The sequence below is a fragment of the Sebastes umbrosus genome, chromosome 6 (genome assembly GCF_015220745.1).
Source record: "Sebastes umbrosus isolate fSebUmb1 chromosome 6, fSebUmb1.pri, whole genome shotgun sequence".
In the NCBI taxonomy this organism is placed as follows: Eukaryota; Metazoa; Chordata; class Actinopteri; order Perciformes; family Sebastidae; genus Sebastes; species Sebastes umbrosus.
The window spans coordinates 8,632,755-8,651,014 of NC_051274.1; the positions used below are offsets into that span (position 1 = coordinate 8,632,755).

Consider the following 18,260-nt stretch of genomic DNA (forward strand, 5'->3'; position numbering starts at 1 on the left):
CACAGGCGGCACGCTGCTCTATATCCCCTCTAGAATAACATGTAAAATTAAAATTTATTCTCGTAATATTACTTTTTTTTTTCTCGTAAAGTTATGACTTTATTCTCGTAATGATACGACTTTTTAGTCGTAAAATTACGACTTTATTCTCATAATTTAACTACCTTTTTTCTCGTAAAGTTATGACTTTATTCTCGTAATGATACAACTTTTTAGTCGTAAAATTACGACTTTATTCTCATAATTTAACTACCTTTCTTCTTGTATATTTATGACTTTATTATCGTAATTTTATGACCTTTTTTCTCCTAAATTTATGACTTTATTCTCGTAATATTGTAGCTACCCTGGTCAATGAAGCTACGAGGCAGGAACTGGTTTCGCTGGTACTTTATTCCTCAGCTTGAACACAGGTTACTGTGGGCCGTAACCAACGCCAAAACAACACAACTACTCTTTTACAGCGTGCTATCTGCATTAACAACTCACTTCTCATCTCCCGCTTCTCATCTCCCACACACTCCCACCATCTAACAGGAACAACAACAACCCTCGCTCCTAAAGCCTCTGCCAATCACAGGTGGTTATCTCCACAAATCACTGTCAATGCTACGTTGGCTGACATCATGTAAACCTGACTAACTACAGTAACAGAACTTGTAACTTAACAGTTGACCCCACGTCACCCAGTCGTTACACTATTATGACTTTATTCTTGAAATCTCAGATTTTTTCCCCCTCAATGTGGCCCTAATACTCCGTCGTAATTTGTGTATATATGTATGTATAATTATATAATATTTTGTATTATTATTATTTTATTATTATTATTATTTTCATTTTATTTAGTAGTAAAACTAGTGAGTAGTTAGAGTCCTGATCCAGACTCCAGACCAGCTGGTGGCGCAATAGAGTTGTTTACAACCACTATAAAACTCCAAAGAAGAAGAAGAAGAAGAAGAAGTTTCCCTTCCTCACTAGCAGCGCCAAATTTAGAAGATGTTGTGGAAAGTAACTTAATAAAATGGCTGAAAAATGTTCCAAGTCTAAACTTAAACGAAATAAGTCGACTGTCAGAGACGTCCAGCCGGTCACAGTGAAGAGGAGCCACACAGCACCGTCCTGCAGTGAGATCACAGCAGAGACCGGGAGGTGAGAACGAACCTCCATTAACAATCTGAGCACTTTAATGTCTTCTCGCTTATCAGCTGAAGCACGAGACCGACAGAACAAAACTGAAGAGCTTTTACCAACAAGTGGGTGCCACTGGAAAGTTCGGCTTGTTCGTGATCCAACAACACAAACCAGTTTAGATAGAAAGCTCTACTTTTATAACAGCCTCACATGACAGCCTGACAGTGAAAGCTGAGTGCATACATATGGCAATAGAAGATGAAAATAGATACTTTTCAGATTTTCAGAAGACCAATGGTGTTGACACATTTGACCATTTATCCTGCCACTGCTCCATGAATCCCAGAATCAAATACAAGGAAACAAAAAGGACACAACCAGATGGAGAAAACAATAAGTTATTGAATTTAATGAACACATTGCCAACAAAAATGGATCATAATAACTTTTAAAAAAGGTAGGATTTATTGCAGAGCTGTTATTGCACATGTGCACCTTATAAAGTCACAATTAAATTCAAACTTTATTGCAAACTCAGATAAATTAATTAATAACTTTTTAATAAATGTTTAACTGTTTTTTGTTTACATTTTCATTTTTATTTATCATTGTTGTAGGTCTATGGTATGATGGAGTATTAGGGCCACATTGAGAAAAAATAAATAAATATGAGATTTAGAGAATGAAGTCATAATGTTACGAGAATAAAGTCATAGGTTTAGGAGAAAAAAAGTCCTAATATTATGAGAATAAAGTCAGAAGTTTTCGAGAAAAGAAATTTGTAATATGAGAATAATGTCATAATATTGTAAAGTAGTCATTTTATGTGCTATTTTCTTTTTTTCTTGTAAAGTTGTGACTTTATTCTCATAATTTTCTGTCTTTTTCTCGTAAATTTATGACTTTTTTTCTCGTAAAGTTGTGACTTTATTCTCGTAATTTTCTGTCTTTTTCTCGTAAATTTATGACTTTTTTTCTCGTAAAGTTATGACTTTATTCTCGTAATATTACGACTTTTTTTCTCGTAAAGTTCTGACCTTCTGTAAATCTCAGATGTTTTTCCCTCAATGTGGCCCTAATACTCTGTTGTACATTTGCTCTTTGGCCCTCACTGCATTAGACTATATACTATATACTTAAACTATAAACTGTGTTACCTTCATCACAATGCTCAAATGATTTGCGGCTCCTGACAGATTCTTTTGTTTTTGTTTTTACCTAAAATGGCTCTTTTGATAGTAAAGGTTGCCGACCCCTGAACTATACCAATGCCTCCACAGCTGTGATTGGTACCGTGTGGTGCTAAATCTGATGTTGGACAACCCCAAGATTATGTCATTCTCAGAGTGATTTAGCCGGCATATAAATTTGTACATACTGTATGCCTGCAGACACAAACATTTCACTTGCTCTGCAACATCTTGGTCCTTTTTAGTAATATTCTCATTGCATCATTATATGCGACTTGAAGTCTCTGTAAGCTCGCTTTTTTTTTTTATAGTTTGACCACAAATGGGTTATATACAGTGGTGTACAATATGTTCTGAACAGAGACATCTTCACTCTATCTGAACACATGCTAAACGTCAGTGAGAGAATGTTTTGCTTGTGCGTACATCTTGCGGCATTGCCTATAAATATCATCAACATCTGTCATGTCTTCAGTAATGAAATGTCCAAGTTATTTTACCTTGTTAAAGACACGAGTTAGTGTAAGGCTAAATGCAAGCTGGGGGAAAAAAATCCTAAACAGCCTTTAGGAGAATTTCCTCCCAAATGGAAACAAACGGGAGTGTGCTGATTGATGTCAAATAAAGTCAAATCAGTCAGTAAATGAACTACAGGATCTGCACTAGAGGAGAATATGCAGATAAAGTAGCCATCATGCAGTTGATATTAAGAAATCACCTTGTTTCTAAAAATGAAAGTGCATTTTTTTCCTTTACTATTTTAATATATGCAGTGCAGATCTACATTTTTCTCTCTCTTACTTTGTATTTACACAAGCAGACACGGTGCACCAGATCAAAGAGCAGTTTCATAAATAATTTCATTGACAGATTAAAAATGCATACAAAATAATTTTGAAAAAGGGAAAAACAACCCCATCATCATATCCTGCTCCCCCCTACTGGGTATTGGAAGATTACATATAGTTATATTATACATCTGGAAACTCTTTATGGAAAAAAAATCTGTAAAACTTCAACAGATTTCTGGATGAGGGGTTTGTAAAAGAGTAGGCAGGGGTTTCATTTGAGAAGAAAAAAGACAAACTGAACAGCGGTAGTTCTGTGAAACAGTGTGTAATATCTGGTTTACAGGTCAGCGGTTCCTGCAGCAGTGTGGTGGAACAGCGAGCAGCTGCCTGCCGCGGAGAGCCTGTGGGCGTTGACATTGAAGTCTGCTCTGCCGTACCTGGAGAATCAGCACTGGGACCTGGTTCCTGATCTCCCACATCCATCTACAGCGGTATATTACTACTGAGTGTACCTCATTACACGTTTCCTGTCGCGAATATGATGAAACTCACGACAGGACTCCCATTATAGAGACACGCATCAACACACGTGTGTTCCAAATGTTCAAAAACTGTTCTTGCTGTGTGCTTGCGTAGACTGTAGTGATGTGTGTCATCATGCTTCAGTCTGAGAGGTGTAGATTAGGATTACACTTCCTGTCATTATCAGTTAATGTCTCACAGGGAGAAATCACCGTAGTGAAATTTCTTGAAGAAGTGACTGATTTGTGCTTTCATTTAAAATGAGCCCTTCATATTAAGGCTGTACCGAATGTCATTGTTTTTTAAAGGGACTGTTTGTAACTTCTTACACATATAAATCACCCGGGTGGGTGTCCCATGTGCGCTTGTGTGTGGCTACGCTGTTCAGACGAGACTCCAACACAAACTACACCGAAGCACCAAAACCGCAAAGTTATATCTAGTGAAGCCCGTCTTGTAAAACAGTGTTGGCCGCCGTTGGAGGACGCAGGGGAGAGGGTAGCTTTGGTCTCCACGGCCGTCACCTCTGCTCCTCTGCTCCTCTGCTCCTCTGCTCCTCTGCCTGCCTTCACTCAGCTCGCTCCACCTCACGTATATGCACTCACACTACACACTGCAGAAGACTTCGTAGCTTTGAGAATATCTAGTGAATGTAGAGTGGACGTTTGTGCAGAAATAAATGCTGCATCTCCTCCGGACCAACAGAGGTTTCCCATGTCTTGTGAAGTGACGGGGCTCCGCAGAAAGAAACGTTATCGTCTCCGGCCACGGTCGGGAGGCTGAAGCAGGAAAAGCCAACACTAGGATCAGCAGTGATCCATGGAGAGACCTTTGTCTGGTCAGCTAACATTACTGCCAAGCAGCTGAAATATAGAGTGATATTGTGGTTTTAGCTGACGTGTGTCTCCTCACTGTTTTGAGTGATGCTCGTTCATGTCTATGTAGAGCGAGCACAAGCGCGAGCCCGATGCTGACTTTCGTTGACTTAACTGCCACAGGTGTCGCTGTTAACAAGCATTTCTGATTCTTACAAACAGTCCCTTTAACATTCAAAGCTTCTATTGAGGTTTTCGAATGAAGCTTCAAATGTCTGTCGTCATATTTTATGACGTCATCACCCTAAAAAAGAGAACAAAACATCATATTGTGGTTAGGTAAATGTAATATATGGTGCTGTTAGTTTGCTGCTAGACCGCCCTGTTAATACAGGTGCAGGTGCGGCAATCAGGAAAGCAAACTGTTTTTTGACCGCAGTGAATATTTTGTTTTTGAAAAGCTAACCGCCAATTTTTTCAATAAGATTTGTCTTTACGGCACTCCTAGAGTTATTGGAAATGTTTGGATCACACAGGTCGGAAACAACCCTACGCAGCCATCACTGGAATCTGATTCTACAAATAGTATAATACTAATAATATTAGTGATCTTTATCTGCACCTGTGCAGAAATACCGGCTTTAAACACAATGAATAGACATGCAAAAAAAAAAAAAAAGAAAAGCTGCGCAGCATTCAAATGTTGATTTAGAATTTGAATGTCAACGTTATGAATGAAGCTCCGAAGTTTCAGACTGTGCGGTACAGCCCTACTACATATCTACACGGAGTCCGTCATGTTGCTCCGCCATGTTTCTAAAGTAGCCCAGAACGGACAAACCAAACACTGGCTCCACCGTAGTTCTCTCTGACATGCTTGGAAACATAGGGGTGAATGGACGGGTATTCAGCTGGTTGCAATCTGCAACCTCACCACTAGATATCACTAAATCGTACATACTGGTAAGGACCATACTGGTTATGATTATCATAAAGTGGGCATTCCTGTAAAAGGGAGAATTGTGGGTACCCATAAAACCTGTTTTCATTCACATATCTTGAGGTCAGAGGTCAAGGGACCCCTTTTGAAAATGACCATGCCAAGTTTCTCCTTGCCAAAATGTAGCGTAAATTTGTAGCGTTATTTAGCCTCCTTAGCAACATGGACATATGACATGGTTGGTACCAATGGACTCCTTAGGTTTTCTTGTTTCATAGGATGGTTAAGGAAAATCAGTAGGGTTTTGGAGCATCGATACAGTATCGCAAAACATAATACCGCGATACTCATGTGTATCAATATTTTCTTACAGCCCTATTAACTACAAACCCTATAGAGTTTGTAGTTTTTTCACAACATTGTCTTGTTATTGTTTAATTATTCATTTATCTTTTACTCTTATTTGATTTTGTGACTACAAAGCTCATGAATGTACAGTAGTGCTTACCACCGGCCCACTCATGACAATTTTTGGATGTGGCAGCATCCATGTAAGCACCACCAGTGAGCAGTTATCAAATTTCATTACCACTTGACCACGCATCACGAAGCAGATTTGACAGAAGAATCTGTCAAATCATCACTGTGATGGATCTGATGTAAGCTAGTATTTAAAGTGCTAATCTTTATAAAACCCTCAGGTATTGTACCAGATCTTGTTGACTAAACACAATGATCTTTAAATGATTATCATTTTTATGTTGTTGTTTTTTTTAGATCCATTGCACATTTAATTATCTGTCCTATGTTGTATCAATTCAAATTCTGCTGGCATTGAAGTGTTGCATCTGTTTTGTTTTTTTATTCCCATGTCACTTTAGAGACCCACTGCACTAACGTTAGATGAACAGCGGTGGTGTGACCTCAGTGAAGAGGTTACTCCCTTCCCTGAACCCTGTTCACCTTCTCCGAGGACTTCATCGTGTCCAGATCCTCTCGGGCTCGGCTCCTCTCGGCAGGAGCTCTCGGTACAGACCGAACCTGCACCAGACCCGTCTGACAGACAGCTGTCCTCTCACAGCAGGCAAACTCATGATGGCAATACAACATCCCTTCAAGCCCTCACAAAAAGACCACGGTCGTCCCCCCACAGCTGGGAGGGGCCGGCATCATCAGCCGGACCCTCAAGTGCTGGCGGGGACGAGGGGAGGAAAAGAGGGACCGGACTGCTCAACAGACAGTTTCTCACAAACCAGGGGAAAGTGTCTGAAAGACGAGTTTCTCTGCAGAGGGAGGGTGAAAATGAAGCGGAGGTGGTGGAGGATAAAGACGAAGAGGAGGTGCAGAGGAGTGTCAGAGGAGATGGAGGAGCAGCAGCAGCAGCAGCAGGAGGTGCACGTCTGCAGAGCTGCCCCATGTGCCTGCTGGTGTTCCCTGTTGGGTAAGAGATGCAACACACCCGACTAACGTTAACGTAGGATTCTTTCTCTCCCATCTCTGCTTTTTCGGTCTTAATTTCCCATTTTAGAAGAGTGACCTTGCAGTCGGGTTTCAGTCCCAGCTCATCGTTCAACCGTCTTTTTTTCCCAGCAATTTCGATTTTGTTTCTCCTAATGCATAGACCGTGGTGATTTAAGTATAACCATAAGATATGTATGATATTTTATACAAAGATACATGTAAAACATCTCTGCAGGTCTATGCAGATCAGGGTGTTAAGGGTTATCACAGGTCGCAGGTGTTCACAGGAAGCCAACATGAGCACCTTTCAAATTTCAACAACACACTTTGCCGAACTGTGTTTCAAGAAACGGGATCGGTTGATTCAATCTTGCGTTTGAGGTGAGTTCAAGAGAGAAAGAAAAGACAAGTTCAAAAGAAACAGTTCTTCAAACGTTTGTGCTGATTCCCACCACAGATCCAACGGCCCTTCATGCATTGATGTCTTGGATTGTCGGTCCCTCGAGTGACACCAACCATCAGCTTGTCCATCATCTCTACTTCCAGAGATGTCCTCAAATCCGTCTCGATTCTGCGTAAACGGCTGAATCCCCTCTCACATACAGCTGAAGAGACTGGGGCGCACGTTTTGTTGTCCCTTTTTTTTTGTTATGTGTTAAAATGTGGTTGAATTGGTTGCCAATGGCAACCTGGCAACCCTTACTTACTGTCAAGCCCTGGCTTACATAGGCTATATCACTTCAAATGAAATGCGTTGCAGATCTTATCAGCAGCATAGACTGTGTAAAAGAAGTGGACGTAGTCAACGTGACGTCACCCGTTGGATTGTGGACTGCCGTTTTGAAGCCTTGAGTTTGGCTTTTTGGCCATCGCCATCTTTTTTTCTTTTTTTTTTGAAAATTAGGAAAATGTCAACTGAGGTAATAAATCAAGTGAGAAGTAGGGTCATTTTCTCATAGACTTCTATACAATCAGACTTCTTTTTGCAACCAGAGGAGTCGCCCCCTGCTGGCTATAAGAAAGAATGCAGGTTTAAGGCACTTCAGCATTGGCTTCACTTCTCAGACCCGGAGGTTGACCACACACAAATTCTTATAATACAGTTAATTGTGAGTAACTTGATAAAATGCCAAAATTCAACTCGTCTGTTGTCTGGTTAAAGTCTCTCTGCAGCTGGTATCTGTTCATCTTTTATAGAAGAAGAAGAAGCTCTACTCTGTAACACTGCTGTAAAGAGTGTTTCTGTAGTTTCAACAACTCCAACAGACTAATACGTCCTCTTTCTAGCTGACTGCTGATCACGTTTCAATGTGTCTGTTACATATTTAATCAACACTTGTAAATGAAAGTATCTGATTGGACTTGGGATCAGAGATACTTGATGTCCCTAAAGGACTTGGATTGGGATAGAGGCCCAAAAAACGTGATTGGTATCCTTCGTGGAAACAGTCTAAAGCTTACCAAGAAGGTCAGAAAGTCAGTTCTGTATAGTGACGTGGACGTCAGTGTGTGTGAACAGTTCTCTCTTTGTGCTGCTGTCCTGGTTCTGGTCCGATCCCGGTCTGACCCGGTGACTTTTGAGCCAGGCTCTGTGTACGTTGGCTGGGCTGCAGGACCAGGCTGTGCTCCCGCTGCAGAAACAATGATTACCTCTGTTATGTGTGAACGGACACAGAGGAAGGCTGACCTCCGCTGCTGCTTTTACTCTGTCTCTCTCTCTCTTTTTCGTCTTCCACTCATATTCCTCTCATACTGTATGTGTACACCTCCGTATACTATTTAAAGGGACTGTTTGTAAGAATCAGAAATGCTTCTTAACAGCGACACCTGTGGCCGTTAAGTCAACGAAAGTCAGCGTCGGGCTCGCGCTTGTGCTCGCTCTACATGGACATGAACGAGCATCACTCAAAACAGTGAGGCGACACACGTCAGCTAAAACCACAATATCACTCTATATTTCAGCTGCTTGGCAGTAATGTTAGCTGACCAGACGAAGGTCTCTCCATGAATCACTGCTGATCCTAGTGTTGGCTTTTCCTGCTTTTCCGCCTTCCGACTGCGCCCGCAGGGAGACACCGGCACCCGGTCGGAGACGATAACGCATCTCACTGCGGAGCCCCGTCACTTCACAAGACACGGAAAACCTCTGTTGGTCTGGAGGAGCTGCAGCAGTTATTTCTGCACAAACGTCCACTGTGCATTCACTAGATATTCTCAGAGCTACGAAGTCTTCTGCAGTGTGGAGTGAGCGCGCATCCACGTCTAGAGGTGGAGCGAGACAGCAAGAACGCATTGGAGCGCGCATGGGATCCCGACCCGGTAGATTTATACGCTTAAAAAGTTACAAACAGTCCCTTTAAGTACAGTACTTGAGTAAATGTACTTAGGTACTTTCCACCCCTGATAACTGCTATAACATCATACAACATCACATTGTCATTGTGAGCATGTTAGCATGCCGATGTTAGCATTTAGCATAAAGCACCGTTGTGTCTGTTGCAGCCTCACAGAGCTGCTAGCATGGCCGGAGACTCGTGTCGTTGTCTGTCCCACAATCAGTAAACTAGGGGTTAACTTACATGCCGGATGTGATCAGTTTGGATCTTTTGCACCCTGAAACCTGAGGCCAAAATATTTAGTTTGTTTTTACCGCCGTGTTAAGAGTGTGTTCACCGTCCGTACCAGTGACCAGTAACAGTAGATCTCTTGTTCCTGTCTCTCCAGGTTCACTCAGATGGACTGTGACGGCCACCTGGCCCAGTGTCTGTCCGAGGTGAACGTGGACATGACCTGGTGAACCGACAGGACGCTGGCTGCTGTCCAGGAGAAGACACACACACACACACATTCCAGGATCATATTCCCATGGGTCCTGGAAAACCTGGAGAAACGTTAACCAATATTCCAGGCATTGGAAACACACGGAAATAAGAGAACAAGTCAAATGTCCTGGAACATCTTGTGTTGTCCTGTCCTGTTAGCTGAGAATGAACTACTAGGCTCTCTACCAGAGCTCCCCAACATGGATAACATTGCCATCTGAAAGGGCTAGTCATGTTCAGGATCTTATTAAAGAGACAGTACGGGTGTTTGGAAGTGGGGTTGTATGAGGTACTTAGCCGTAGTAGATGATGGACGGCACGCCACCAGTTTGGAGAAGCAGACGGGAGTTACTGCACGGAACCAAAGAAATGTACTGCTGTGGACGGGGGTGTCAGCAAAATGTATTTTAGCCACCTAAAAAAATAAATCAATAAGTGTACATTATATTTAGAATATTTACAAAATACATTTTTCAAGAAATGTCCGTTTTTCAGATTCAACTCTTGTTGTTCATGAATGGAATCTGCTAGTGTGTGGTGTGCTGCTTTGGCCAAATCGTGGGGTTGTGTTAAGATTTAAACATTTTTTTTAGTGTGGGCTATCTTTAAGAGATTATTTCATAGATGAGTTATAGCCATAGACCTTTTAAATCAGACTTACACAGAGAGGAACATATTTGGCATTTTGTCCAAGTACAACAGAGCGCTGACTAAGACATATTTTTGGTGCCCTAAATATTACAATTAACTTTGATGAACAGAAAACACTGTGAAAGGGTTAAAGATCTAAGACGAAAACACGGACAACTCCCAGACCGGACAACGCCGTGGTAGCGACCTGTCAAGGCCCTTGGCCTTGGCAGAGGTAATAAAAATGTGCTAGCATCATAACAGAAACATTAGTCTTGTAAAGGGATGATAGTGTGGATTTCCACCACTTGACAGAAAAGACCGTATTATACTGATACAGTTATCTACTGCTGTGGTTAACTGACGGCATTAACTGTTAATTTGCATGCGAATGATGAATATTTAGCGGTATCTTACAATGATTATGAAATACTGTAAGATGCTGTTGTAAATTTACAGCAATTCATTATGCAGTTTTTCAAAAATTGCATCATCTGAAAGTTTTAATATTAATTTCTAGTAAACAGTTTATTTTTTTTAAGTATCAAATAAACATAGAAAACAGTGTCAGATGATGAATATTGGTTAATTGCATTTTCCTAGTCTCCCAGTATGAACACAGTAAGAGGTGATCAGAGGATGTGCTGCTGTGTGAGGCCAATTCCCAGGCGACACACACACACACACACACACAAACATACAACTGTAGCATGTGCAAAGATTTTTCTGCCGTCGTCTGCAAAAAGGAGAGACTCAGTTCACGGAAAACCAGTATCATTTTTAATAATTACACATATTTACAAAGATGCGGTGAAGCAAAATTAAGCATATCCAACCAGCATTATTTTAGAACAAAAATCATTGACCGAGTTATTTTCAGATAAAGATTCTCTTTCTTTTTGAGATGTTCGAGTGGCCTTCGCTGTTCTGTAAAGTGGCTTCAAGGACTCCCAGTTCATCCATTGGTCCCTCCAGAAAACAAAACAAAAAAACAACGCCACTAATGTGCAAATATATCAACAAAACATGGCATTAATAAAAATGCAGCAAACGAGATGGAGTTTGGGGGGGTTGAGGAGGGAGGTTGAAGCTTCCTCGAATGTTGAAGTGATTTCTAGCTTCTTGAAGTGTGTGTGTGTGTGTGTGTGTTCATTGTGGTGGACTAATCGGTGACTGTGGAACTGTTTCATTATCTCTCCTCTCTCTCTCTATCTGTTTCTTCCCTGCCTGTAAAAAGCCCTGCGGCTAATTGAGACCATTTGACTCAGGATCAGCTAATTAATCCTATTATGTGCTTATCAAATTAGCATGGGTCAGATTTCATCAGCTTAGTCTCAGCCAATAGAGAGCTCTCCTTCTCCTCTGAAGCGCACAGACGTTAAACGACGAGTTCTTTCTGTCGGGGACTCTAATCCATGCATGTTGATATTCACAGATTTTGATCCCAGCCTTTTTAACAGCACATGGTTCCTAAATGTGGTTACACGTATGCTGCTCGCTGTGTACGAAGGTGGCAATATATGAAGTTGAAACGGCCTAAAACTTCACTGTATACATATCAACTCATGGCTTGTGCAAACTGTGCACCAGCAGCTGGGGGAAATGAACATTAGGATTTGATGGATTCTAACAGGAATGAGCTGACCACCGTGTGTTGGGTTGGCTTTACACTGGGCAACTGTTGCGCTGTCAGCTGCAGGTTACAAACTCACCCAGAGCACGATAACAACACCATAACCAAGATTCAGTACCAATACCAAAACAGAACTTGTTGTCGATACTTTAGTTTGGGGAGTAAAAAACAATGTTTGAACTCTACTTTTCATTTAACAAAAGTGCTGAATGGTTCAGTGTTAAATAACAATAAAAGAATTATATCTAAATAAAATACAATCTGAAGTTGGAAAAGTTTCCTGATTTAGATCAAGACATATGTGACCAAATAATTAAAAAAAACAACACTAAGAATCTGATCAAGCATCTCATGCCAACTTTTGATATTTGACAGTTTTCATGGATACATTTCCGTCGGTACTCAAGAAGTGCTGAGCTTTGTTAACCGGTCTTATACTTGATACTGAGGAGGCAGACAGAGTCCAAAGACGGACACAGATGCACATGGTGGTTCTGTTTACACTATGTTGGCTGTCTGTATACACAGATGTGTTCACATGTATCTTGGCGTGAACAGTCATACATTTTGGACTGTTCACCATACACATGTATGAAATTAAAGGGTAACATCTGTATTTTCCTGCCAAATACAGAACCCATTTTCTCATGTTTTTGTGTCTAAGTGACTAATGGAGACAACAATTTCTGAAATTGGTCCAGTATTGAGGGAGAGAGCGCTGCAGACGGCAGCCGCTAAACGGGCTGCAATGTAATTCTTCTGGGCAACAGACAATGTACGCCCACTATACTAAGTGCTTGATTTTGCCGCTGACAGGCTCAGATTGTTATTATTATAAGTGTCTGACTGACAACATTATGGAATTTTTCTTTACCTTTTGCTTGATCCAATCTGTTCTGTTCACCAATTTCAGAAAGTGTTGTCCCCCATTAGTCACTTAGACACAAAAACATGGGAAAAATAGTGTCCAGGTTGAAAAATAATACTATGGCAGGGAGTGGACCATTAGCCACTAGCCATTTGCCTGGCTAGTTCAGTACATGTGGTGTTTTTAAATCCAGGCTCAGTCCGGAGAGAGGCAGACGTGGGTCAACAGCTTAACTCTTAGTTGGAATTGTTTTTAATCTCCAGTGTGATAACCCGTAACTATTGTGAAAACTCTCCATTTAACACATTTTAAGTTGAATTTAGTCGCATGGGCCACATTTACATTTGCATCACATACAGTGTGAAACCTGTCTGAGAGGTGACAGAACTAGGGTTGTTATTGAGTTATTAAATCAAGTATTAAGTCTTTAAAACGTCTAAAAAATTTGGACAAATGCCCGTCACAATTTTTACAACTATTGTCTGTTGGTCAACTCAAATCTATTGTTTGAGGACTACTTCAATTTGAAGTGAAGAAATTACCAACAAACAAATGTTTGAAGTACCAGCGTTAAAATAAGAAGAGAAGCTTTGTACTACTTTGGAAACTTTGGAAGGATTCCTGAAATGAAACGGCATATCGGCTCTGTAATTTACATGTCCTGTGCTTTTTAAGACAAAATAACACATTTTATCTTTGATATCTTTCGGTTTCTTGATGCTATTATATTTAACACCACTGCTAACTAAGTGTTGTCTGTCCTTTTGCCGGCCTGGAGCATTTCTAATGGATCTCTAAAGTCCTTCTTTTATTCCCTTTAGAAATAAAACTATTAAATTAATTACATTTATATATTGGTCATTTGATTGGACTTATATAACCAAAGGAACAAGGTAACAATTGAAGTTGCACTGAGCTGTAGTTGCACCGTGTAAAGCCAGCCTTAGCGCGGAGACGGAAACACACAATGAGCCCGAAATGGAAATGAAGACACATTTCCACAAGACCGCACAAACCAACCGGTCACATGATATTTTCGACCGGCTGCAGATGGTCACGCAGTGGCAGCTGGTGTAGGAGAATCTGAGCTCGGCCAGCAAGCCTGCACACACTGTGGAGGCTGAAGCCGATGCAGCGCTTTTGTTTTTCAGCTGACGTCCTGATATAACGTGTTTCTAAAAGCTGCCAGACTGCGATTGGCAGCGAGTATATACCGTGCCCTGTATACACACCTTCTATAACTGGGGTGTCATTGCAAATAAAAGGGACTGTATGGATGCTGCCTGCTGCGACGACACCCATCTGTGACATCTTCTACATGATCATTTGGCTTTTGGGAAAACATCGAAACATCGAGCTTGAGCATTGTCTCTTATACTGGCACCGGTTGTACTCGTATCTGATGATGCCTCGGATGCTACTTTTGTGAATCTATAGACATGTCGTCTTTTCTACACTGATTATTTGAATTGATTCATTAAAAATAATTTAAAAAAAGATTCAGTCGTGTTAGGACTGAGGCAGGCTACTGTGCTCCAAAACATTATGCTTCCACTAAAGATCTGAATGGTCTGGACCAACCCTATAGCCACGCTGTCAGCTGGTCTTTAACCGACTGAAGCCAGGATGGGCGAAGTCATGTTTCAATAAGAGATAAGTGCAATCGGAGCCATGGTTAATTAATATGATCTTTGAGGCACTTCTTAAATAAAAAGTTGTCGCCCAGTACCCCCCCGCCTCCCGCCACCCCGTTGTTTGTGAAAATCCTAAAAGACAACATAAAGAAATGTTTGTGGTTACGATGAAAAAATGTGCCACTTGCATCAATAAAAAGGCATCGTCAATTCTGGATTCACTACCTACATTATAATACACAATAATAACTTATTTTTTTTCCTTTGTCATTGTACATTCTCGTCAAAGATAGAAAATAAAAATTTAACCCAAAAAAAAGAAAAGAAAAGTGCTCGTAAAATTTTCAAGTTCCTCAGCAGAACTGTCATATTTATCCAGGGATGTGAGACGGGCTGAAATGTGTTCATGGTGGCAGGCACAGAATGAAACTGCTCTCTGTTGAAATCACAAAGCCGGCCGGTGCTTTGACGTGAGGATGGACATTCAGAGAGGAGAAAGGAAGGAATGAAGCCGAGGGGAGAAAAAGAAAAGAAAAAGGGGGAAGACAACATAACGTCAGGGAATGTTCTTGAAGTCCAGTGTCTTTTGTTTTCCTCGAAGATACCAAAGAAGAGAAGAGTTTGGTATTCCAACAAAGCAATCGGAATGGTCCAGGAAGGAAACTTTCCCGTTCTCCAGTTTGCATTGCCTTGTTGACAAGGTCCAGAGGGTGAGTTCGTCCTCCCCTGTTGTCCTTTACTCTTCCTCCTCCTCCTCCTCCTCCTCCTCGCTTTTTCAGAGTTGGCTTGCGAGTGGTTTTTGGCTGAGACGGCAGCTTGGACAGACAGTAGGTGGGCGAAGGAGGAAGCTGGTCTCCCCTTCATACAGACTCTTCTGTGGATAGCAGCAGGGGGTTGATGTATTCAAATCCCTCAAACTCTGACTGGTCTATTCTCTTGATGACGTCCCTGAGGAGAGAGAGAGACAGAAAGAAGAATTAGAGGTGTTGCTTTATCACAAACCCAGAGCGCAATATCATCCACAGCAACAGTGCACACATGCCCTGTTCAGACCTGGTATTAACTGTCCTCAGTGATCGGATCACAAGTGGACAGCTCTAAGTACAGACTCTAGACGCATTGAGGACGCACTGAGATCCTCTTTCAGACCACATTCAGAGGTGGTCTTGGCCACATATGGACACATTCTTTAAGCAGTGTGTACACGAATATGTCCTGGGCCACATTAAAGATCGCCTACTCAACTGACGTCCCGCTGGGATCCGCGGGATCACTGCGCTCCTCAGGTGAACAAACAGGCGAGCGCTCGTCTGCCTCGCAGCATGGGAACGTCTTCTGTGCTCTACTGCATTCTGTCGTTCAACTGTATTTTATTAAAAGATATCTTATCTATAGGCTACATATCTACAGTCTATCAGACTGGGAACAGGAAGTGCATTATTATCATACTGTCGGAGATGTGTCAGTGTTTTTGTTCCGCTGTTTTGCGCAGAGCTGACACACGACCGCCCGCCCAACCGCCTGCTCGCTCTCTCTCCTCCCCAGCTCTCTGAAGCTCTGTACTCCACTGTTGTCTGGCAAAGGCAGCAGTGCTAGTGGCGCGGAGGTCCAATAACCTTATATTTCGATGTTAATAAAATGTAACAGAATATTACTACTGATATTCATGTGATATTACGTCACAACGTCTGCTGTATTAGCTGTGTGTTTACTGTGTGTTTATTTGCATGTAGAGCGGGGAAGTGAGATCGGATCACAAGTGGTCACTCAAGACGCATGTGGAGACGCATTCTAATACCAGGTCTGAACAGACGTACTTAGAACTGTCCACTTGTGATCCGATCACTGAGGACGCATGTTAGTACCAGGTCTGAACAGCGCCTTTGTTACCAAACTTCTAGAACCACGTATTTCACAAAGACACATGCATTAATTATTCTACACCTCTTTCTGGTGTGACAGGGCCTAAATAAGGTCAGCATTGATATCGCTGGTTAATTGAATCGGTGCATCCCCATAACTGCTGCCTCATGTGGGCACCTTTGGGTGATGCCAATAATCATACCTCCTCACTATGACCAGGGCTTGACATTAAGCTTTTTTTTCAGTCAGTTGCCCTTCAGGTGAGATGAGATGTTTGACTTGTCATTGTAAAAACGCACTTCATTCAAACTCATCAAAACCCATGATGTGTTTGCACCCCTGGTTAATGTTTCTTAGTTAGTTTTTCTCAGAAAGAATAAATCCTTAAAACCCTATTTAAAAGCATCCCTGAGTATAGCCTTCATGATGTCAAGTGAGACAGAAAGAACACCGTTAGAGACTAAAGAGTGGAAGAACTCGAAGTCCTTCTTTGTTTCCTGAGTATGCCGCCTCCATTAACAAAGGCATAATCACAGGTAAATGGAGCGGAACCCCATAACTAGTGGGCTCAGAGTGGCTGGGTAAAAATAAATGTACTCCCTTAGCAACACTGCTGGCTGCTTCTCCTGCAGCAACAGGCTGTTTACTTATCTGTGTGTGTGTGTGTGTGTGTGTGTGTGTGTGTGTGGTGATGGTGAGACGAGAAACTGAAGCCCAAAAAGGAGGCCTCTCGCTGTGAAAGGCCTTTTTTCCCTTCAGACACTGCGCAGAAGGCTTTGAAGTTAAAACAATAGGTGTGTTCACTGGCCGTTCCCCCCGGTGTACCAGGTGGTTGGGGGGTCTCACTTTAGGGGCCACTGCCAGTGTCGAACAGGTTTCAGATCCCACCCACATAGAGCACAAGGACAAGTGAAAGAAAACGCTACAGTTTGCTGACTAGAATACTGATGAAGCGAGTAGTTTTCTTCCATCTGATCTCACGTGAAGTGCTCTCACTGTAGGAGTAGGTCAACCAGCAATAAAAAAAAAAAAATTAGATTTAAAAAATGGGGTTTTTCTATTTTGGAGTTTCTGAGAGAGGCAGAAAAAAAAAAAAACACAAAGAGGGACACACACAAAAGAGAGAGGAGAGGGTTTGGGAGTTGACCAAAACAAACAGTGTGTTCAACCAACGTAAATGTTGCCTTTTTTTTTTCCAGGCTCGGATGAATTGAAAGCATTACCAGATGCAGAGTGAAGAGGAGAGAACGAGGGAGGGATAGAGGAAAGGAGGGAGTGAAGTGGGAGAGACAGAACAAGAGGAACGCAAAGGAGCATTAGGATAATCTAGGCAGCATTTTAACAGTTTTTTAAAAACAAATACTAACATTTTGTACCAATATTAAACCAAGAAATCAACTCTACAAGACTTGAAGAGCTCTCCAAGAAATAATTGAACCATCTAAAAACATTAATGGTACCTGTTAGTACTTCAAGTGTGACTGATGACTATTGTGTGGTACTGGAAGCTTTATCCACTTGGTCTGAAAATCACCACTCACTGCAGCGTTCATACAGCTGCTGAGAGCTTTGATTAGTTCTCGTGTTGTATTCAGACTGATGTGATGCAAATTTTAAGTTGATGAAAAAGACGTGAGTGGAAATAAAATAGGTGCAAATTGGCTTTTGAGAGGTGTGAAATGAGATGAAGTGAAAATATCTCAAGTAGGGTAAAACAAAATTATGACACCAATTATTTAATGTACACAGACATATGGTGAATTGGCTTTTTATGCTGAATAAAAACTATACAACAAACAAATACTTCGGCAGTCAAGTTTGTAACAACAAAGCAAGGCGAAATGTGCTTTGCGTTGGATCTTTACACCCATTATACATCACAACATCCCAACACCATCGCCTGTAAATCAGTTACATACTGCTACACTAGACCAGCAAACAGGGCCACGGTCAGAGA

At 41.5% G+C, this 18,260-nt stretch overlaps 2 protein-coding genes across 4 annotated transcripts in view; one reads left to right on the forward strand and one right to left on the reverse strand.

Annotated features, from left to right (window-relative positions):
* Positions 1-934: 934 nt before the first annotated feature.
* On the forward strand, positions 935-10,092 carry si:ch73-70k4.1. Its single transcript, XM_037773749.1, has 4 exons — positions 935-1,152; positions 3,459-3,606; positions 6,274-6,833; positions 9,578-10,092. The coding sequence occupies exons 1-4, from the start codon at positions 1,025-1,027 to the stop codon at positions 9,648-9,650; spliced, it is 909 nt and encodes a 302-aa protein (XP_037629677.1). The 5' UTR covers positions 935-1,024; the 3' UTR covers positions 9,651-10,092.
* Positions 10,093-11,062: 970 nt separating this feature from the next.
* prkcz (protein kinase C, zeta) overlaps positions 11,063-18,260 on the reverse strand; it is a 127,236-nt gene continuing 120,038 nt past the window's right edge. For all 3 annotated transcript variants that reach the window (XM_037773726.1, XM_037773728.1, XM_037773727.1), the window contains one exon: positions 11,063-15,388. In XM_037773726.1, the coding sequence (XP_037629654.1) occupies positions 15,301-15,388 (88 nt within the window). In that variant the 3' untranslated portion in view covers positions 11,063-15,300. The remainder of the gene's footprint in view (positions 15,389-18,260) is intronic.